A 22,548-nucleotide genomic window follows, 5' to 3' on the forward strand; every position below is an offset into this window, starting at 1 on the left:
GTATCTATTTTAATGCAATTGCCTTAATGCTTGTGGCATATTAAATTCAGACTTAGAGATAGCAATATTTTAGTTTTTCTGTTCAGATACATGATAAATTTTCCCAGCATTGTTTTCTGAGCCTGTGGTATGTTCAGTTTGGGTAGTGTAGAGGCCACTGGCAGTGGATGGAGTGTTAGAAGAAGCTCCAGTACAATTAAAGGGGAAAAACGTCTTACACCCAATAGTTCAATTCACTGTTCCTACAATGAGCAGAATGGCAAGACAGAGAACTTAACTAATTTTTACTGGTAGACAGTTCTCAGGAGATGAGCATAAGTACTTCCTCTGTTTGATCAGTGATGACACATGAAGAGGTCATCACAAAGCAGTGTGATGCCTTCTAAGGCAGATGAATTCAGAGAATCTGTGGAGGTGACCATTAATTTGGGTTTGGATTCCTCTACAGCCAGATTTCTCACACTTCTGCTTGTACTTGAGAAACTTCGTTAGTCTACAGGGCTGCTTAGCAAGGGGCTGTATTTACTGAACCAGATCCTCCCCCACTGAGCTTCAAAGTCCCAATTTGCTTCATCTCCAGGGTGGAATGCAGGGGAACAAAAGCAGATTATGTCATGCTGTTGAGAAAAAAAAAAAAAGACAAACTAGATGTAACAAGAAGAGTACAGACTGGATAATGAGCCAAGTTAATGTACTCAACTTCTGCAAAGCATCATCTGGATTATGGTGTGGGCACTGTATTTCAGGAAAGATACAGAACAAAACAGAAAGGCTAGGAAAGGAGGACAAGAGGTCTAGAAAATGATCTGTTAAGGAGAATTTGAAATGTTTATAATTGTTTAATCTGGAAATGAGAAGACTGGTAGAAACCATTAAATATATAAAAGCTGATTAGAGGAGAGGTGAGGAAAGGAGAAATAAAGAGACTGGAATCAAATGTTGAGGCAGGCTATGAAGTCTCCATCACTGAAGGTTTCTGGAAACAGGTTTGACAAGCATCAGTGAAGACTGACACAGACAGCTGATTCTATCTTAGGGGAAGCTGGTATACAAATTCTTTCCTGAAGAGTCTTCTTTCTATCTGATTTTCAGTGACTACCACTTGAGCATTGCCATTCCTCCTATAGTTACTAGCAGGAGCATATTACCAGGAGATGCCTGGATACTCTGTGACCTCTATTAGGCTTTTCTATGCTTGTTGCCACGCAGACCACAGAAATGGGATAGCTGAACCTATTCCTTGGCTACAGTAGGAGAGGGTAACCCCTGACCCTGCTCAAAGCATATATGCTAGCTGTGGATCTATTTATCATCTTGACATTTCCAAACCACCTGGGCTTCAGAACCAGGGATCAATGTAGATAGAGCTGGGATGACTAATCGTTTATTAGATACAAAGGTTTTCATGGCCATTAACTTTGTTTTGTTAATATACTTGTGAATGATGGCATTTCTGACTCATTATGACAGCTGCCGTTACACAATCATCTGACTAAGCCACTTATGTTGTGGGTGTTATGGGTAACAGCACTGTTAGAACTCATGTACTTATGGATATTTGGCTAGATGATAAAATAAAGACAGAATTGCGAAGAGGACTTGTTCCTACTGCATTGGAAGCTAGGAGAACTTCCTAGGGAATGGCATTGCTGTGTACCTCCTGAGTGCCTGGTGAAAGGGAAGAGAGGGGAGAGGAGTCACCATAACCTAAGTATGGTGACAAGGCTGAGAGGGGCTCCTCTTCTGGGCAGGAGCACTAAGGGCTGTACTCCTCAGTTTAGAAGTTTAGACATCTCAGTTCTTTCCTCAGTGGGAATGAGCTAAATAACAAGACTTCTCCCATGTGCAGAGGCCTGCATGCTTTTCTTCCATTCAGCTCCCGGTTCAGTGAAGGGACTTCAAGGTGTATACAGAGGGAGAGGCCTCCCAGGATTGTCCCTTGGGTCATGTCCATTCAAGCCTGTTTCTGCTACTGACTAGGAAATCTACAAGAGCTGCACATAGTTAAAAGCACAGTAGAACTTCAGAGGATAAAAGACTCTGCAATCCAGTCCAAGATTCAATGAGAAGAAGGGAAAATCCTTCGAATACAACAATGAAAGCTATTACAGTGCCAGTCTCATGGCTATAAAAAAAAATGCCATATCCTCTAGCTAGATTGGAAGATAAATTTATTTCATTAAGTGGTTGAGAAAGTTTCTCTACTACTACCTTTTCCCAGGCCTGTTCATTTGTGGAGTCATAGTACTTTGATGAGAAATACGGTAAGAATAACGTGAAAGAAAGGCATCTGCAAAACAGTGTTTTGAGGGTTATGTAGTCATGCTTTCTACCAGCCAGCAATTTTTACAAAATTACTATTGCAGAGTGAGCATTTCTGACACGCTTGGCAAAGCTGGTCTGGGTTGTGCCAAGCTTCACTGAAACTGCAGGGTGTGACTACTTTCTTTCAATTAAAAAACAGTTACAATTCTTTAGAGAATTGGCTGCTACACCCTACACACATGCCCATGATATTAAATCCAAGATAAGAGCAAAATTTGTAGGTGCTGAATCTAACATAAGCCTCTGCAACAAAGACCAGAAATTTTCTGTGGACTGATCATTGACTAAGCAGTGACAGGGGCTATGAGCAGAGAAATATAGACCTGCTGTTCTCTGGCTAACACCTTCAACCTATTGTGCAGTTAACATTTTTATTGCAACAACGAGAATTGCTAGAGTAAACAAATGACAACTATCATTTATACCTTTCCAGGTGAACCACTCACAACACTCAGTAGAGTCTGAGAATAAGCAGCAAATGTACAGCATGCTGAAAGAATTGGTTATGAGACAACAATGTATGTAGGTCATAGTGCAAGCCATTCTGTCCTTGCTGTGTTCCAGTCAAAACATGTCAGCATTACAGTAGGTTCTTATCTAGTACAACAAGTAAGAGTAAAAAAAAAATTCCATGCAAACTCATTTTTGTCACAAAACATTTTCTTGATGACTTTAAGCAGCTAACAGGTCCCTCATGCACAATATATATATATATATATATATTTTTTTTTTTTTTTTTGCTTGATTATTAAGGTTAGCTTAAGATGTTTCCTCATGTGATGTGTGTTTCTGATGATCTGTAGCAGGTCACCCTTAAATACTTCTTTTTGCTGCATGCAGTCTCATTGCTACAGAATGTAACTTGTGGTTTGCTGTAGAAGCCTGGGTTTAGTCTGTGGGCTTGGATATCTTTATTAGTGTCGTAAAAAGTAATCAGTTCTGGTTATGACTTATGAAACATATGGGTTCTGTGTTCAAGAAAGAAACATAGGAAATGCCTGCCTGACCATGCTGCTGCCATGGTTACAACAATGAATTTAAGGCCAGCAGAGGGGCTGTGCTTGTTCATCATCCAAGGGTAATGCCTTCTTTAGTGTCGTGGGCCCACATTTCTCACCTATTTCCTTCCTTTCCTTCCTCTTCCTCCTCCATTAAAAGGCCTGGTACAGGTTGCTCCTGTTACGAGAGTTATAAACTTGGGCTGTTTATACATTGCTTACCATGGAAGATGAAATGCTGAAGTAAATCTGGAGGCAGTACCTCTCCTTGATGTTGCTTGTTCCTCAGCCTGAATTTAATAAATGCTAGATGCTAGTCCAGAAGGTGAAGGTGAGAAAAGAAAAACAAACCAAAAACAAACAAACAAACAAACATGTTTCATTAAGAGACAAATAGTAAGTCCTGTGACCAAGCAAAGGTAAAATGTTTGGGTAAAAATAGCAATAGCTCTAGACTGATTTTCAAGTTTTAAAATATCTGCTCTGTGTTAACCAAGTTAGTGGATGAACAGATCAAGCTTTACTACTGATATTATTTTAGAAAATGTGAACCTGGAAGGCTACCCAGAAGGGCTTAAATTACCCCAAATATTGTGTTTGTTTGTTTGTTTGTTTTCCACCAAAATGTATCATTTGGGCTAAGGAAAGATAATATATCTTTAGGCAAGACTGTCTCTTAACTTTGAATTAATTTTCCACAACAAAACTCTTTATCTCTGGTACAGAGATATAAGAGGCCTAGAAATATTCAAATTTAACCATTGAAAGAAAAACATCTGTATAATTCATGGCAAAATTACGAATAGCATGTTGTATACTAAGTTAAACATACTAGATCCCTCCTTTCAAAAGATTTTTCTAAAGATAATATGCAAAGAGAAAGAAGAAAAAATGATAAAGGAAAGTAGGAGACCTAAGATGAATTTCAGAGCTTCCGTAAATATAAATAAGCATTGTTATTGGAAGGAGTACTGTTTCCTTGGTCACCCCTAGCTTGTGATTGAATGACAGAAAACAAAATTCTTTGGCATAATTTGCATTTCCACAGGTATTTTGTTCTATAGATGTAGCATCAGCTAATCGGATTTATTGTATTTTTTTCTACGTAGAATTACATGTATTTCTCAAAGTCAGCAAAGGTGGAGACAAAAAAATTATATTTTTTTTTTTAAGGAATTACACAATTTGCAGAGATATCATACATAGTTTATTCATGATGTGGCCTATAACAGAATCACACAATAAAGTATTTAGAAATACATTTAAAATACTATTCTGCAGGAGTGAGATTTATTACCCACTCATAAAACAGTATAAAAGCCTAAATAATTGCATTTTCTTTCCCCCTCTCTTTGTTATTCTCTCCCCAGAATCGGGTTTGTAGTACAATGTGGTTTATGCAGCTGTAAGGTTTTATCCACATACATGATGTGCAATTACTCCATTCAAGCTAGCTGGCAGGATATTTGAACTTAACAAATTTCCTGCATTTTATGATTCCTGGAAAAACTTGTTAGATATGAGTTGTATCACTTTACAAACCCACAAGATTGCTGAAACAAACAAACAAACAAAAATAAAATCATTTTTTATTCAGATTTGCAACAATAAAATGAGTGATGAAAGGTTGGAACAAGCAGTAAAATTGATAGCTGTAAAATAGAAAATAGAAGAGGAATATTGGAGGAAAGATGTTTGAATCAGTGAGATACATATAAGCTGTGCTAAGTTAACTCTGGCTGATAGTAATGTCCATGTGATAGTGCAAATCTCCAAATCCCCAGGGCACTTTGCATGCGAATGGTGAGGACTGTGTGGTGTATGTCTTGGATGAGAAATGATCAGTCCTTAGGAAAATATCAGTAAACAGAACAGTACAGCAGGAAGTGGTCATGACAAAACACATCCTCCAGATCTGGATGCCTGTTTCCGAATAAGTGTTGTGCTGTCTGAAAGGAAGCAAGACTCCCATGGCATGTGCTCAGCAGCATCATCTCCCTAGTGGATACATGACCATGTCCCCATCCTACAGGAGTACAGCACCAAAGGGAGGCTCCACACCTGCTGAAGTATAAACTGGATGAATGGACTTAATTGTCTTCTGAAAAACCTTTCAAACCTTTTGAAAGGTTTGGTTTTAGGATCCCAATCTGCTTCTCATTGCTGCTGCTGATTTACTCTAGAACACTATGAGGAGTTAATAGAGCTAATAATTATAGAAAGTCTGGTTCTGATAGTCGATTTGATTATTTCTCCTTTCTGTTTTCAGGCTCTTGAGGGAAGAAGCAGTGACTGACTGGCATCACCAGCTGAATCAAAGGGAAAAATATGGCAAGCCACCATGAGCAGGCTGCAAGCCATGCAGGACAATGACCAGGGAGAACTCTGTGCCCAGTCCCTGTGGGCACATGCTGACCCATTCAGGAGGATGAAAAAATACAGAAAAGTTTCCAAGAATTGCTGCCTCCAGTACATAATGGTACAGCAAAAGACAAAACAAACAAAAACCAAAAATGAGACACCAAATTCCCAGTGCAAGACCCCATAATGAACAAAGAATGTCAATGATGGTGAATTCTCTAGACTTACAATGGGATAGACATGAATTTATTTCAATGTAATGTGCTTCATTTTGGTGATAAAACACCAAGCCAGATTTTCATTGTTGGCATTACGTTTGTGTGTTGACTTGGTACATAATGCCAACAATGAAAATCTGTGAAATTGAATCAATCAATGAAAGTCTCTCAAATATTATGTTTGACTTCTCTGACCTGCATAGAAGTACACTGCTGTGTGCAATGTGTTGGAGAGTAGCCTCAAAGTTGAAATTCCAGGCTTTGCTTTTGAAGAGAGAGGCTTGATTGTGGCGCTTCAGTATGACAGGGATATTAGAAGCACAAAGGTAAGAAAAATGATTCCTCCAAATGTTCCTGAACCTTTATACAAGATCTGTTTTAAAAAAGTTACCCACTTTTCCAAGATATTTCCAATACTTTTTCATGTGTCCAAATCCACATATTTTTCTACAGAGAGCTGTTCAGTTTTTCACAGCTCAGCATGTTCAGATCCAGTTACTAATGATCTCCACCTCAGCAAGCCAAATTGCGACAGCTGTGCCTAATCATTTTAATGCTCTCTAGTGTTGACTTGGATTATAGCATGTTATTTCTGTTCACTTCTTCAGCTCTACTAGCTATTACTAAACAACTTCTAGCACTTGCAAAATGCAAAACATTATGCAAAGACGTTTATATGGGTCATGAGTTTTAACTGAATGGTAGATCCCATTCATATTTTTTTATTTACTCAACATTTTTCAGGATCAAACTGCGATCAAATCAAAAAAGATGAAATGATTTAAGAAGAAGCATTAGCAAGCAATTTATTTAAATATCACGCCTGGATCATCTCTCTCCTCCCCCAGATGTCAGAGATCTCTCTGGCAGAGATGTAGCTGGTGATATACTGCCTCTGAATCTTTCTGTCTCTGGATCCCATCACAAGACAACATCCAGTGACAGCAGCCTGTATCGAAATGTCACATATGTCTTACAGTCACGCTCATGTTTCTGGACTGGATTAAAATAATTATGTGGGGAACAGAGCTAGCGGACAGCAGTCCATATTTTTCTGCAGTCTAGCTGCAAGTAGCAGGTTGTAATGGCAGGTGCATGCTTGGGATTAACAGATAAAGGTAATGTGTTAACGCATCAATCCCTATAAAATTGTTGCCTTGCTAGATCAAGCAAGCTGTCTCCCTGTGAAAGCAGTTACTTCAGTGACAGAAGCTATATGAGATGTTTTGCCGACAGAAAACATGCCAATTGCAAATCTTACCTCCCCACACCTCCAGCCAATATTACTAAAACATGGATCTGTCATATTGGCAACATTAGTAAGGTTTTTTTTTTTTTTTATGTCTCACACCTCCTCACCTCTAAATACCACTTGGGACAAGTTTGCTTCCTGCATATGCAAAATGATTAATCCTCACCTAGTGAAAAAAAAAAAAAAAGAAGAAGAAGGAGGAGAGGGCACAAGCAAAACAGCATGTAAACACTGATAGATTTCATTTATTATCATTATAGTCAAGTTTTCACTCCTTCCCTCTGAAAAGTTTTTTTTCTTTCCGAGCTGGTAGTGAGAGGGTGCATTAAACACGTTAAACATGAAGAGGTGGTTAGCTTTACCTGTTAGCTTGATCATGTCAGTAATACCTTCCTTGAATAGCTACCACATTGCTTCATCCTACCCTCAGTAGTTCTAACCTCATTTCAAATGTTGTTTGTGCCTGAGATTGGTTCAATAAACCACTGCTGCAAGAGCAGGTCTTTTCTCTCTTGCCATAAAATGCAGCTGCAAAAGCAGACACTGAGAAGTGCAGCACTTCCTGACTACAAAGTTGGTTGCACAGAAATGGCACATTCAGTAAGATTTCAGCTGTCAATGTATTGGCATAAGAGTCCTGCAGTTATGTAGTAGTTTTCTAATTTTTGGTGTGGGTGGGCTCTGCAGGAGCAGTTTACTATTTTTGCCATTGTACCAGGCTGACAGACCCTTTAGCCAGCAGAGGTGTGACACCAGCTCTGTGAGCATTAAAGAAGGAAAAATTATGAATGCCTCATTTGCTGTGAAAAGATGGTATTTACTTTACTTGGTATTTGTTTTACTTATAGCAAGTATTATGCAGTGCAGGAATTGACTTGTTAATCACATCTAAATACGTAGCAGAGGTATGTATTTGTAGGCTTGCTGAAGCACTTGCAGAGGATCAATATGTGTGGGATACGTATGCACATGGAGTGGTAGTGTTTTCAGACATGCTTAGACAACATAAAAATACTTTTCAAAGGCAACTATCAGCACTTTATCTCATTACTAAGAAGTCAAGAGATCTATTTGATTTGTAAAGTGTTTTCATTTAAGGGTTTCATATTAACAGCCTTTTATGGATTTCGTTTTCTTTTTTTGGTATTTGCATGCAAGCAATTGAAGTTGCATAATGCTGCAAAATATTGTCCTTAAAAATTCAGTCAAAGACATTTAAATTATTTGTTTTGGATAAATGTTTCACCAGCTGACTTGTACTTACCCATTTTTGTGTTGTTCTTGCTGTGAAACTTTATATGTAAAAACATGGACACTGGTTTTCTGTGACATCAGGCTAGTGCTGTGTCAGTTTGCACAGAAATACAAGACCCAGATTCAGACTGGAACAGAAGGTTTCAGGGGGCTTAGTATGAACAATTTGACTTCCCAGAGTCACAAGTGGCTGAGTAACTCTGTGGGTTTAACAGCATGCTATATATCTATAAAAAAAATATATTATGGCACTGAGGAAAATACAGACATCCCCTGTACTGGTTATGCTTTCTTCCATCCTTAATATGTCTCAAGTAAAAAGCACGATTTTGTGAGTCTTGAGTGCTGTGTCTGTGGCTGGAACAGCAATTTTTTTAACAGTGCAGGGAGCCCAACAAACTTCCAGAGGCTTGCAAGTTTAGTGTTACAGGTCCAAAGCAGTTTAAAGCAACAGAATTATACTTTGAATAAATAGAGACTAATTTATTTGGTTAAGATAGGAATACATAACAAGAAATGAACAGAACAGGCAAATATTTACATATTTTACTTAAGTTTATAATACAAAAATCTAATACATTAAGTACCTTCCCTCCTAGTTTGTAATACTGTCCCTTCCAAGGCTGACTACACAGTCTCTTTAAGCTACCTGAAAATAAACCACTATCATGAAACAAAATTTCATTACATTGAAACAACTCCCAATTACCTGATAGATCTGAAAAAACAGTCCCTGAGCTTTTAGCTACAGGAAGCACAGGCATAATTTTTCTGGAAGCAGGAAGCTGTTTAACCATAGTTTTAAGATGAACTTACTTTTTCTGCTGAAAACAGAAGTAAACAAAACATAAAAACCTGCTAATACAATGTTAAACAAAATGTGAATGCATCTGAGTGTGTCATATAAACATTTGTGTTTTTTTTAGCCTTACAAATTATACAAACATATATTTTTAGTTCCTCCTATACTTATTCAGAAAGTAGCAAATAGTTGAGAACAAAGAATTACAGTGTCTGGTAATTCAGCATTTAATTATGTTTAAGTCTGTTAAGGAATGGATAAAAAATGACAAGAGATCATGATAACAAGGAGGTTTCTCACTTTCACAGAATCTTCAGAAAGATTAGGTTTATCACTTGTGATGAAAAAAAAGATGGCATTTATGCCTTGCTGTTGGTCTTGGCAGATTCCCATGGCAAACCATATATTAACCAAACTCCAACTTCAATTGGGTTCCATCTTCATGTAAGGTCCTTTTACCTCCAAATTTATTTCTAAAACCAATTTCCTGTTATTTAACTTCACTGTCTTTTTAGGAAAAGAATGCAACAGAGAATGAAGTTAGCTATTTACCTCCGTATGAAAGCCATTTTAGTTAAAGAGGACATAATCAAAAATGTAAAAAAAAACATCCAGACTTGGTGGACATAAATAATACTTCCAAGTCCTAATCATGTGCACGATGACTAATCATGTGCAAGAAAGCACATATTTACAAACTGCATAGCAAGATGATGAATAATGCTTTTTCAATATATTTTCTGTAGTGCCATTCAACATTGATATACTGTGGAATTTAGTTCTGAAGATACTGCCATTCTAACCAAGACACTTTGCATATACTAATGGTATGAATATTGAAAGAAAAGCCAGTTATAGCTGCTGTGAATGATTTTCTCTGACAAATTTCAACAATAGCTGTTTTTCATTTGTTCAAATTCCTGACACCATATAGACTATTTTGAATATCTATAGTATATATACTGTTTTGAGTACATGGGCCTATGTTGCAAAATAATGCTAAAAAATTACATTTGTGGATTATTTTAGAGATAAATACAAAGAGGAAAAAATCTGCCTGAAAAGCTATTTTCACTTTATTCATAAAATTATAGTTAGATGACTAATTCCATGAGTAGGAATTTAATCTATCTGATAGTTTAAAATCCTAAAATGGGATTTCATAAACCCCCCACAATAAATTGAACTACATAAAGCGTTTGTCTGAAAAAGAAAGGATGTTTATTTTCAAAACACTCAACAGCTATTATAAAGAAATTATTTTTTCCCTCTACATTAATCTATTTACATATACTATATATATACATATACATACACATGTACTATGTTATAATTTGGATTGTGCATTATTGTAAGGAAAACCATAGATCTATGTATTGTACAACTTGGTATAAGCAAAAACTTGGATATAGTGCAGTCTTTTTTTTTGTCTGAAACTGTATAAAAATTAAACATATGTAAGACATTATTTCACTGTATTGCTAGTAATTTGCTGTAGACACTGTTATTTACATTAGTAGAGCAGGTACCCCTTCTGCTATTGGTAGACATTGACTGGCCACTGCTGTTACTACTGTTAGCATCTTTAGTCCCTTTAGAACTGATGAGGCTGAAAAGTTGTCTCTGATACTGAGAAGAAGCATAGTAGTAAACAAGGGGATCGATGCAACAGCTAACACTACTGATACAAACACACAGGAGATAGGCAAAGTACAGATACTCTAAACTGTTGTCATATGAATAACTGATATAATGAATTAATAAGAGGATATTTGTTGGTCCAAAACAAATAATGAAAACAGAAAAAACTGCCACACACAAAAGCAATGCACGTGTCTTCTTATTTTGTTTTGCAACAATATTAGAAGAACTCAAACACCGAATGATACACACGTAACAGATGGTAGTTATTATAAATGGCACTATAAAGAATACAGTAGAGAAGATGGAGAAAAAGTTAAAGTAGTACTTGTGAAGTTCGGATTCCCGTAGCACATCATGACAGGTTGTTATATTTAAGTTGGTTATTTCCATAGTTTGCTCTCTGATGAGAAAAGGAATAACCCCAGTTATTGCTACAAGCCATATGATGAAACAAATCACTGTGGCACGTGTTAATGTACGCCAGCCAAGGGCCTGCATGGGGTACACCACTGCTAAGAAGCGATCAAAGCTTATGCTTGTCATAAGCATTATTGAACAGTACATGTTGCAGTAGAAAGCAGCAGTGACGAAGCGGCACATTTGAGGTCCAAATAACCAGTTGTTTCCAGAGAAATGATAAGCAATCTTAAAGGGAAGCACACTTACAAACAGCACATCTGCAAGGGCCAAATTCAGCATGTATATTACAGCAGGCTTTTCGATTTTCATTTTTTTCAGGAACACGAATATGGATGTAACGTTCAGAGGGAGGCTCAGCACAATCACTAAGGTGTAAACTGAAGGAACAAAACGGGTCAGCCATGGACTAGTGAGGTATCCTGCTGTTTCCACTGACACAGTTCGTTGTTCACGTGGAGGTGATCTGGTCTGGTTGGTGAAACCTGTTGGAAATTCTGACTCATTTTCAGCACTGCTTTCAATGTCTTCTATAGGTATAGGCTCACCACGGTCAGGTATCAGAAAAGTTCTGGCCCTTGGACTACTGCTGTTGGATCTAGAGGCTGAAAGAAAAGACAGTATAAAGATTAAAAAGCAGATATTTCATACTACGGGGGACTGAAAACATCTTTTGAAAAAGAAAGCTAAAATAATATCGACAACACAAAATAATACAGTTAATACTTTATTCAAAATGTGGATGGCTCACAGATTTTGGTCCATCCATTTTGTTTTAGCCCCTGTTACAGTTTGAGTAATACTTTCCCCTTTAACTCCACTCAAATTCTAAGCTCTTTATGATAGGGACCAAACTCTATCTGTGCTTAAGGAACCAATCTAGTCTATATTCTCTGTAGGCTACTTTAACACAAATACAATTGTAAATTTGCCACCCATAAATTTTCTTTGTCAGATGCTTCATAAAGTTTATTAGAATTGAGGTGCTGGCATAAATGTTGGTATTTATACACGTAAGTACACATTACCAAAGTAACAAAAAGTGAAAGTGTGATTAAAATACCAAGTTTCTGAGATATTTCTGTGGTCTCCTGATGGCCAGATGAACATAAAGACCAATGGCAGAAGTCTTCACAGTTTTCATGGCTGACATGAATCACCCTCCTGCTTGGATTGAACAGGTAGCCACAGATTCCACTGAAACACTTTCCCAGTTCTACTTATTGTATGCTACAGTGTGCATCGAGGTCAGCATGCATCCAGCATGCCCTTCCTGCACTTCTGAGACGTGCCACAGATATTGCCTCTACAGTGATGTTTTCTGCAGCATGGTTCACTGACTACAACTGAGAAGATGTGTCAGGACACAGCATCCCTGCCTTTTGAATGTGGACAGATTAAGTTAAGGCAGTGAGAATTACAAACTTTTGCAGGTGTGTTAAGGGCATATGTATGTAAAAACAAACAAAGCAAACATATGAACACTTATTCTGGAAGAACACCTTTTTCAGCTTATTGTAGTTATGTGAAGGTTATTTCAAACATATTATGAGCAGGCAGAACTGATGGAGTTACTACTACGAAGTAACCATTCATCTACTCAGCTATGCACCTGATCACTTGTTAAATCCCAGACTACTAGACTACTAAACAAAAATTAAGCTGTGTAAGCCTAAATCAGTGAGCCAAAAGTACTTGGGCATGATTCATCTATCTATTCTTCAGAAGCAATTATTTGTTCTATAGTTCTATAGCAATTCAATCCTTTTTTTTTTTTTTTTTTAATGCAGATGAGAACAAAAGCATCCTAAGGAGGCAGATGGCAAAGAAAGGAATGACTGCAGCTTTAAGCAGCCAACTACCAACCTTTGTGCGAAGGGCTGTGAGAGGAGCCTTGCCCAGCCTAAATGTTAGTAAAATCCAGGCTTGAATGTGGGAGAGGATGAAAGCAGAGACAGAGGGATTTGGGCATTTTTTATTTTTTTAAACTGCTGTGCTGCAGATATCATGCTGTATCATGGCAGCATTCTGAGGTAGGAGAGGACAAACAAGGGGACATGTTTGTGATGTGTTTTTATATACAGTTATTTGAGTGCATTCTCTACAGGACAGAAAAAGGCTGCTGGATAAGAATTCAAGTCTGGGAGCTTGTTTATGTAGACTGAAGTAGGAACTATTTGATAAGTATACCAAAACACAAGTGTGACAGATGTATGTGGGATTCAGCACGCAGTGTTTGTACAGAATGGCACTACACAAAGTTATACAAGGATCTGTTCTTCATTCCAAACGAGAACATTAACAAAAAGCAGAACTATGGAACCTCAATCTTTAACATTACTTTAAAATTTTAGTGCAAGTGATTAGATGGCTCAGTCAGCTCTTAATTTAGCAGTTCAGATACAGCATAAATTCACATCTCTAACTTCAGCATGTAGCTAACATTGAATAATTAGGTGATTTCCATTACTTAATGATTATCGCAGTAAAAACCTGTCACAACTGATACGATTGGTATTCACCTCTTATGAGAGGATCATAATTATATTTGAATGAAAAAAAAAAAAGAAAGAGATTTCTTCTGCCACAGGCAAGTCTTCATGGTAAAGCTTATAGACATCACTAAGAGTGATGAAAGAACTTGAATTTTACTTCTGATATTTCCAGTACACACTTGTTTTATGAATTCAAGACTTCATATGCTATGAATATAAATTTCTTCAATTGTTTTTTATAAAATAAAAAATTTTTGAAGACGGAATTTAATGACAATCATAGTCCCCAGAGTTCTATGCTTCTTTCTGGTTCCTCTGTCACTGAAGAACAATGAAGAGGTGACGTGGTTTCATGTGAGCTAGGCACATTTTGAGGAAGCACAGGTGTAAATGAGCCTGGTGAGAAGCAGGGTAGAGCTGTGTTTAGAGACAGGAATTATATTACCAAGATCACCTCTGCATGATGTGGGAACTGAGGTGCTTCTAACAAGCATCTCTCATAACCCTGAACTTTGAAGGTTTTCACCTATGCTGCCTAACTGTAGTTAGCAGTGTTGCTGTGAAGCCTCAGAAGTGCTGCTGTGTCTCTCTTTTTGAGGACTAGCAAGCAAACGAGGTGGAACCACAGACCCGTAATGGCTGGGGGTTAAGTTACTTATCGTGAAAACTCTTGCCAGTAACCTGACCCATTTCTCGTCAGTGACTCATTAGAACACTACCAAAATAAGTTAGAGAAGAAAAATGATGATTGACAGACGTTCTGTATATCAACCACAAGCCTTTGAATAAGCTATTCCTTGTAGTTACTTAAACATTGCTGATAATTTTAATTATATACTGAAATCTTGGAGCTAATTACTTTACAAGATGAGTTTTAGATGGAAGTATTTACAGTCCACATTACTCCATTATCAAGATTTCCTAAAAGTAGAATGCTATTAGAATAACTCAGGGCAAGCATAAATATTTTTAATTGAGTTAAAATTCTACAGAATAATACTTCAACTTAGCCAAACTACATGTTCTTCACACAAGCAATGGCTTTCTAAATTCAGAGTTTACCTCAACCTTGAACAACATCTCCATGTCGTGTACTGTGCTCAGTCCACATCTTCATCTTGAACTTAGATGACATGAGCAACTACTTGAAAGTCAGCTGTACGGGAAAATAGGATGAGCCCTCAATCTTGCTGTTTCTCTCTGCTGCTCTCTAATACAGATAACATGAATCAAAACTTTCTTAACGAAACTAAATTGTAATTAAATTATTTATAGCCAGATATCAGTTCTTTTCCTTTGCAAAGATGTTTATATGTTTGTGTGACCCAATGTTTGTACATTATTAGAAAAACCAACAGTGCACTCATGCTTTATAAAATGGAAAGCAAGACAGTAAGTGCCCTGGGGTTCTGGATTCCTTTTGTGTCAGTGTTTATTTGAGAAAGGCAGTGATCAGAGATTTATACATGTAAGAGTGAATGACTTAATTATGTCTTATTATTTAAAAAAACAAAACACTGTAATAGGAAACAGACTCTATCTATAAGCTCTGATAATACATCAAAGCTCTACAGTAGCTCTACAGAAAAGATTTTCTGTATGAATACCAGAATGCGCCAGGTGTTCTTTTTGAGCTGTTTTAAAGATGCAATGGAGTATGTCTCTAAAATATACTTGACTAAAGCCTAAGACATTTTTAATCATAGAAATAATCTGTCCGGAAAACAGAAGTAAAGCTTTGATAGCATAACAATCATAAATGCTCGGGCATCCTGCTTCTGCTACGCTATCACCCATTCCTTTGGGAAGAGCCCAAAACTTGTGGATTATTATTTATATGATTAATGGTATTCTCACTGCTGATCTAACAGAGTTAATAGCTGCATCAAAGTACTTGTACTATAGAAAGAGCTCTGGCTTAACTAAGAACAAACAGGATAAAGCATTGGAGTTTTATCCTCATGGTGTGCAGTCAGGACACTACACTATGTAGTGTACACTACGCTCTTCCCTTTGCTTCTTATAAGGACTTCAAAAGACAAAAATTAAGCAAAATCAGTACAATACTCAAATTTCCTGAAGTTTTCTTTTACTGCTTTTGCACTGATTATTCAACAAGGACATGCAGAAATGATATAGAAAGATAGAAAGTGCACAAACTGTATAAAGTTTGTGACTGATTTTAACAATCCATTGTGTTCTATTTTCCATCTAGTACCAAATACTGTTGATCTCCTGGTTAGCATACACATATTCTGCTTGCCCTGAAAGATGGTGCTGTGTTTCACAAAGAGCTATTTTGTAATTTCATGTATGTTTTCATATGCAAGGGGTTACTGTGTGTGCTGTTTTGTGAAAGGAAAAGTAGAGAGCAAAACATAACAGCTTCAGACAATCTTAAACAGCACTCCACATCTCTTGAGCACCAGAAGAAAATTTTGAAGTATTTCTATAAACCCATAAACTTAGATAGTTACAAATCCGCAGTGTTCATCTTTACCTCACAAAATACTTTTTTTTTTTTGTTCGTCTGTTTTTTAATGAGGTGCAAAACTAAACACATTAGACTCTGACTCAAGACAGTTAAAGATACTCTCTGTGTGCCACCGGACAACTATAAATACTGATTTCTGGGCATTATGGATTGTAGTGCTGCACCACTGGCTTACAACATGAAGTCTGTTCCTCTTATCTTCCCTTTGTATAATCTGCATGGATGCTCATCTACAGTCTAAATTTATAGTGGCCCAAAAATTAGGTACTGAAAGACAGAATGATAAATGCAAGCCAGATGTTTATAAGTAAGGTAAGCTACAGTCTTGTAGGACAGGTGATAATTATTTCCTTTTGTAACAATAAACACCATGTTTTCTTTTTAAAATGTTCTTTAACACATATCTCCATTCATGCAGAGTTCATTATTGTAGTACATGAGTAATGCAGTAACAATTTTCACACATTTTTATGAAGTCTCATTTTCTTGCCAACAGATGTCTGCTCCTTTTTGCTTTCCTTTCTCAACAGCTTTCACCATGCCTGCTGGCTTCAAGCAATAGTAGCATCTGTCTCTTTATCCAGCTGTCAGTGTCCCAACACAGGCAAGTCCAGGCAACTTCAGACCTCAGCCAGCTACCTTGGCGTGCCCAGCCTTTGTGAGGCAGCACCCCGTGAGCTTAGGAGCAAGCACCCAGCACCAAGCCACTGCAAATATTTGTTGTTGTTGTTGTTTTTCACTTGCCCACAGGACCAGCAGAGGCCAATATAGTGAGAACTGTGGCTATTGAGGGATCAAGTAGGAAGTGGGAGAGAAGCCACAGGTGCAAGAGAATAGCTGGCCTAGGGATGCAGCAATGCACATGCAGTGGGAATTAAGAGCATTGTGGTTAAAATAGGGAAGGTTACGTTGGACAGCAGGGAAAGGACATTATTGCTGTGGGAGAGAGTGAAAGGGGATCAGAGGACATGCAGATAGATGGCTGGGCTTTATTAGTTCTACTGCGCATGAAATAACTTGTTTGAATTTTTCTTTTCTTACTGTTAGTGATGTAATACAGTAAGTATGTTGTTCATTGTTTCCTAAGGAAGCAGCAATTAAATAGTGTAAGTCTGGGTACGCTTCAATGAATATTACAATTGTAAAAGACAGGAAAACCAGCTTGGATGTTTCTATAAACTGGAAGAAGAGCGTTGAAGAGTACGATCTTTTTCCAACAATAATTTCTATAGTTCATAATTTAGTTCATAATTACCTCCCACGCATACATTTCTCCCCATTGTTTTTTTTTTTTTTTTTTTTGTTATTTTTTTATTTATTTTTTTATAATAAGGACACTTCCTTTCAACTTTCGATATGAACACGGTTGTGGCCTCTTTTCTTCCCCCTTGTCCTTATGACAAAAAGTTGTTTAGCTGAAATTTTCCCCTCTCTGACATTTCCCTCCCAGCATAATTACACACACTAGCTCTGTCCTCTCTCAGCCTTTATTTTAGTAGTCAAAGAACACGACACTTAAAATTTTCCCTTAGCTGACAGACACTCTGTTCCTCTTATCGGCCCTTTTCTGTACTTTGAGCTTGCACTGAGACTTCCCAGCGGGTATCTCAAGAGGTGAAATTCTGATTTTTTAGCAGGGTTTTACAGGATTGAAAGAAACACTAAACAGAATTTTACACAAAATAAAAATGTTGCTATCTCTAATTGCATGATCTAGCCCTTAATATCATTGCACGTTTACTAGAAACTGTGAGGCTAAACACACTTTTCTTACATTCCTCCCCTGAGCACCTGCACTGTCAGACAAGTTCAGAGCTAGACAGATCCAACGCTTCACCGCGTACAGCACACATGTTGTCATTCGTTCTGTATCTAATTAAACAAAGAGGAAAGTCATCTAATTAGGGTGCGTATTATGAACTGTTTTGTGTTAGCAGATCTTCCAGTCTTTGTTGCTGCCACATATTTGGCAGGCAGTCTATCTCCTGAAGTTGTTAACAAAAGGCAGTGCCATTCTTTTCATGAGACCCAACAGTACATCTCGCCAACCTCGTCTCTTCTTTCCACCATAATCTGCTATTGCTAGGTCCTCTCTTCAGCCATGGGACAATTATAAATCCTTCTTCATCTTTAATCACCTCACCTGCGGCACGGTGTCACTCCGAAACCTGTGTATTTTGGATCCATGGCACTGCCTTTTACCCAGGTAGATAAACAAAGCAGTTCTCTCGCCGAACAACAGGCTGACACCGCTCTACCCAGCCTGACATGTGCTAGCCTGCTCTCGCGGCTGTGAGAACAAACCGGGCGCAGCGCAGTGAACGGCCGAAGGAAGCCAACGCTAATTAAAACCAGAAAGCAGAACCCCGTTGCCCCGGCTACCCGCGGGCACACGCCGCTTATTTCCCTCCGCCAGCGGGAAATTCATTTATTTCCCTCTGCTCCGGCCGGACCGGAGCCCACTCCCGGTATCCCCCTGCCCCATCCCGAGGCTCAGGACCCCCCCGGGCATCCCCCGTCGGGGCCACTCACCGGCCTGCGCCGCGGCGAGCGGCGGCGAGAGCGGGCAGCTGAGCACGGCCAGGGCGTAGAGCAGCGCGGGCAGCCCCATGGCCGCCGCCGGCTGCATCCCTCCGTCCCTCCGTCCGTCCGTCCGTCCGTCCCTCCCCAGCTCCTGGCCGTGCGTCCCTGGCGCGCCGGGGGCGGCGAGGGAGGGCCGGGAGGGGCGGCTCCACCGAGCCGGGGCGGGGCGGGGACGGGCACGGGGATGGGGATGGGGATGGGGACGGGGACGGGGACGGGGATGGGGATGGGGACGGGGATGGGGATGGGGACGGGGATGGGCGGTGGGTGCTTGCCTGCCCGCGCCTCTTCGGCGCTAGCTGGGCTCAGGGAAGGGGGAAGGCGCCAGGGGCTTGGGCGCGGTGCGGCGGCAGGAAGTGCCAGACAAAGGATAATCCCCCCCCAAAATGGGTCAGAGTTTAAGGAGAGGAGTTTGCTGAGTTTTGTGCGCGTGATTCCAGTCGCTAGGACCCCGCAGTAGCATAGGAGGTTGAAGTAGCTGCAGTCTTAGTGATAGGGAGGAGATGCTCCTTCGAGCAGAAATCAGTCTTCAATACAATAACCAACAGCTCATCTTCCACTGCCTGGGCTCGCTAACCTCACTGCCTTAAAAGCACTGGCCAACCTGAAAGGAGATGTGCTACTCACCTCTGAGGTTCTTGTGTCTGTTTTCCGTTGTTTTTATTTTTTTGTTTTCATTTATTTATTTATTAATTTATTTATTTTGTTCTTATTCCAAGGATGCGCACGAAGTGCTGCCACTCCTGAGCTCAACGGCATACGTCTTGGATAAGAAAGCTTTGCTCTGTCCTTCCTAAGTTGCATGAATGAGAAACTGCTTGAGCTGAAACCTAATCAAAACTACAGAGGAAAATAACTTTGCAGCTATTATTTAGGCTCTTCTGTTGTTGTTGTTCTTGGTGGTGATGGTGATGAAAATACTTATTGTGCTGGAAGTTTAGTGCATTGTAAGCCTTAGGTGCATAATGCAATCAAAAGCTTTACAAATAGATGCTCCGTCATTTGCTAGAGTGTGCTGCCCCATCCTGAAGTGTATATATATTCAGTTTATCGCAATACAGACAGGATGGGAGGCAAGCTGTGTTTAGTAGTTGGTCAGATACACGAAGCTGAGCTGTTGCAGAAATGCTGGCCTGTACTCTTTAACTGAGAGTAATAGCTGTAGAAAATAAAGTATTCCTGAGAGCAAGTACTGGTTCGCAGCAAATTCCAGTCCTAATCCTTGCTTGCTCTATGTTTGTCTCACAATTCTAGCCATTCCTCCATGTTGTGGCAACATTAAGGTTGACTCTGGATTGCACAGACCAAGGAGAAGTAATGAGTATTAGTTTTACTGTGGGCTGGCCTTTCCTCAGGTGGGTAAGAAGACCTTGCAATTTAGTGAGAAACATGCAAGACAAACTCTGTCATCCCTGAACAAACCAGGGAACCACAGAGAATACCTTATACTGAATTGTTTCTTTTTATCAATTTAGAAAATATTTTAATTACAGATTATTTATTTTAATCTATTTAGGAAGAGAGAGAAGCACTATTCTTGGACATTTCCATGGTCTTGCAGCTTTATAAGCATACCCAAATGCGATGTAACAGCAGTGGTTTTTCTGCCCAACACTATTTGTTTAGCATATGCATAAGCAGAAACTCCTTGTGAGCTGAATTTATCTTTTATGCTGCGGTTTCCTTAAGGAAGCTATAGCTGAGAGATAAGCCTTCAAGAGAGAAGAGAAAATAAGTTATAGAATATTTGTGGGGATATTTGTGTGGAGAAACTCATTTTGCCATTGAAGTGAAAACTTTTTTTTTTTTTCTTTTTAAAGCTGCTATACTGCATATGCAATTTTAAAGCATCAATCTGTTCTTCCACAGGTTGAGAAAAACTGACAGGATTTGCTGTACTGAATGATATTTAAACACACTGTGAAAACAGAAAGGGAGTTCTCTGAAGGTGCTTTCCATTAGAGGCACTCCATGTTTATAGTGTGTATTTATACAGACTCAAACGCATTTTAATCTATGTAAATAGGCGCAGCAAAGTGACATCTGTGACCTAAATGTAGACTGCCTTGAAAAAAAAATTGAAGCAAATGAGGAACTAACTCTTAACACACCATATATAGTAAAAACATGCCATGAACCCATTTCCAGTCTCAGATATGACAGCATTTTAAGAGCTCTGTCTTAGTGAGAAATGCAACAGGAAACATCTTGCTAAGAGTTCAAGCTGGAGATTTGAGAGTTGACATTAAGGTTGGTCGTGGGGCTAGATCAACAAGTTGTGAAAACTTACATCCTTTGAACAATTTAGTTTGATAAAGAAGCATTACACCTGATTTCCCCAACATTCATTATATACCAAATTACTCTGACATGCACTTGAATGTGAAAATGAGCAAGCATTTCAGTTCTGGAAGAATGTTTTTAACATGTTTCTTCCACCTTTGGGAATCAGTATTATATGATGCCTTTCTCACAAAAAACATCCTCCTAAGTGTTTTTGAGATGTTCTTTAAGATAAAAGAAAATGAAAAATCTGATGTCTGGTTCAAGAATTTGGTCATGTACAGGAGGACAGGAGGAAAAATTGATAGGGTGGAGCTGACAAAATCTGGTTTTTTTTTTTTTTTTTTTTTTTTTTTTTCTTTTTTCAAACATTTCAATCACCTATGTGGTCCCATGCTACACAACTGGAGGCATGTCCAAGAAATGTCTATGAATACTTACATTTAGTATCCTGAAGGTATATGAGTTGGATCAGCTTCTGAGTGTTATGAAGAGATAGGCATCTGGAAACAAGATCAGGTTCTGGAACACTGTGCAATAGAGTTAACCTTTAGTCATAAGCTGGGAACAAGTATTGTTAAAGGAACTATCTGCAAAGACATAATATTTATTTATTTTTTCTTTAACCTCCAATTTGAGTCTTAAAATGTCCTCATTTTGGCTAGGATAGGGTTAAATTTCTTCTTAGTAGCTGGCATGATGTTGTGCTTTGGATTTTTGATGAAAATAGTGGTGATAACACACTGATGTCTTAGTTGCTGCAGAGCACTCACACAAAGCCCAGGACTTCTCTCAGCTTCTCACGCTGCCCTACCAGCAAGGAGGCTGGGGGTGCACAAGGAGCTGTGAGAGGACACAGCTAGAACAGCTGGCCCTAGGGGGCCAGAGGGGTGTCCCTTACCACATGACATCATGCTGGGCAGTAGGAATGGGGGAGTTGGCCAGGGCATGGCTGTGGGGCACCAAATCGGGTATCGGCTAGACATTAACCAGCTGGTGGTGAGCAATTGTGTCTTGCATGACTTTTTTTCTTTTGTTATTATTATTATCATTTATCAAACTTCATCTCAATCAATGACTTTTTACATTTTTAGCTTTTTCAGTTCTCTCCTCCATACCACGAGGGTGGAGAGGTAAAAGCTGTGTGTAACTTAGCTGTCTGCAAGGTTATACCACAACATAAATAAGTTTTTCTAAATATTTTACCAGACCCCAGAGAAAATACACATTTTTTGTTAATTAGATTCCAGAAGCCTTTACCAGTAGGCCAGTTTTTGAGGCATAAGCCACTGCCTGCCAAATCTGTGAAATATGTGAAGGGAAACTCACATCATACCTACAATGATAACCTTCCTTTTCCTTTCAGTTATAAGGAACAGTCACAGAGCTATGTCCTTTGTATCCTTATAAATTGGCTTACTA

The 22,548-nt window shown here is 38.8% G+C and overlaps 1 protein-coding gene and 1 long non-coding RNA gene across 3 annotated transcripts in view; one reads left to right on the top strand and one right to left on the bottom strand.

The window, feature by feature from the left end:
* The window catches only part of LOC137848476 (uncharacterized), a 25,628-nt gene extending 16,885 nt beyond the window's left edge, over positions 1 to 8,743 (top strand). The window contains exons 2-3 of one of the 2 annotated variants that reach the window (XR_011091374.1): positions 5,593 to 6,228; positions 6,647 to 8,743. This is a non-coding gene — a long non-coding RNA (uncharacterized lncRNA). Of the gene's footprint in view, positions 1 to 5,592 lie in introns of both variants that reach the window. The other variant, XR_011091373.1, reaches the window with a different exon arrangement.
* A 133-nt stretch (positions 8,744 to 8,876) lies between these two features.
* F2R (coagulation factor II thrombin receptor) lies at positions 8,877 to 19,033 on the bottom strand. Its single transcript, XM_068667611.1, has 2 exons — positions 18,793 to 19,033; positions 8,877 to 11,876 (listed from the first exon to the last, which is right to left on the bottom strand). The coding sequence occupies exons 1-2, from the start codon at positions 18,887 to 18,889 to the stop codon at positions 10,681 to 10,683; spliced, it is 1,293 nt and encodes a 430-aa protein (XP_068523712.1). The 5' UTR covers positions 18,890 to 19,033; the 3' UTR covers positions 8,877 to 10,680.
* Between the last annotated feature and the right edge of the window lie 3,515 nt (positions 19,034 to 22,548).

This window comes from Anas acuta, chromosome Z (assembly GCF_963932015.1).
Source record: "Anas acuta chromosome Z, bAnaAcu1.1, whole genome shotgun sequence".
NCBI classification, from domain to species: domain Eukaryota; kingdom Metazoa; phylum Chordata; class Aves; order Anseriformes; family Anatidae; genus Anas; species Anas acuta.

Excerpts from the sequence above, each read along its gene's own strand:
- F2R (XM_068667611.1), bottom strand. The coding sequence starts at position 18,889 with ATGCAGCCGGCGGCGGCCATGGGGCTGCCCGCGCTGCTCTACGCCCTG. Across the intron at positions 11,877-18,792 it reads GCTCGCCGCGGCGCAGGCCG|CCTCTAGATCCAACAGCAGT; the intron begins GTGAGTGGCCCC and ends CTTTTCTTTCAG.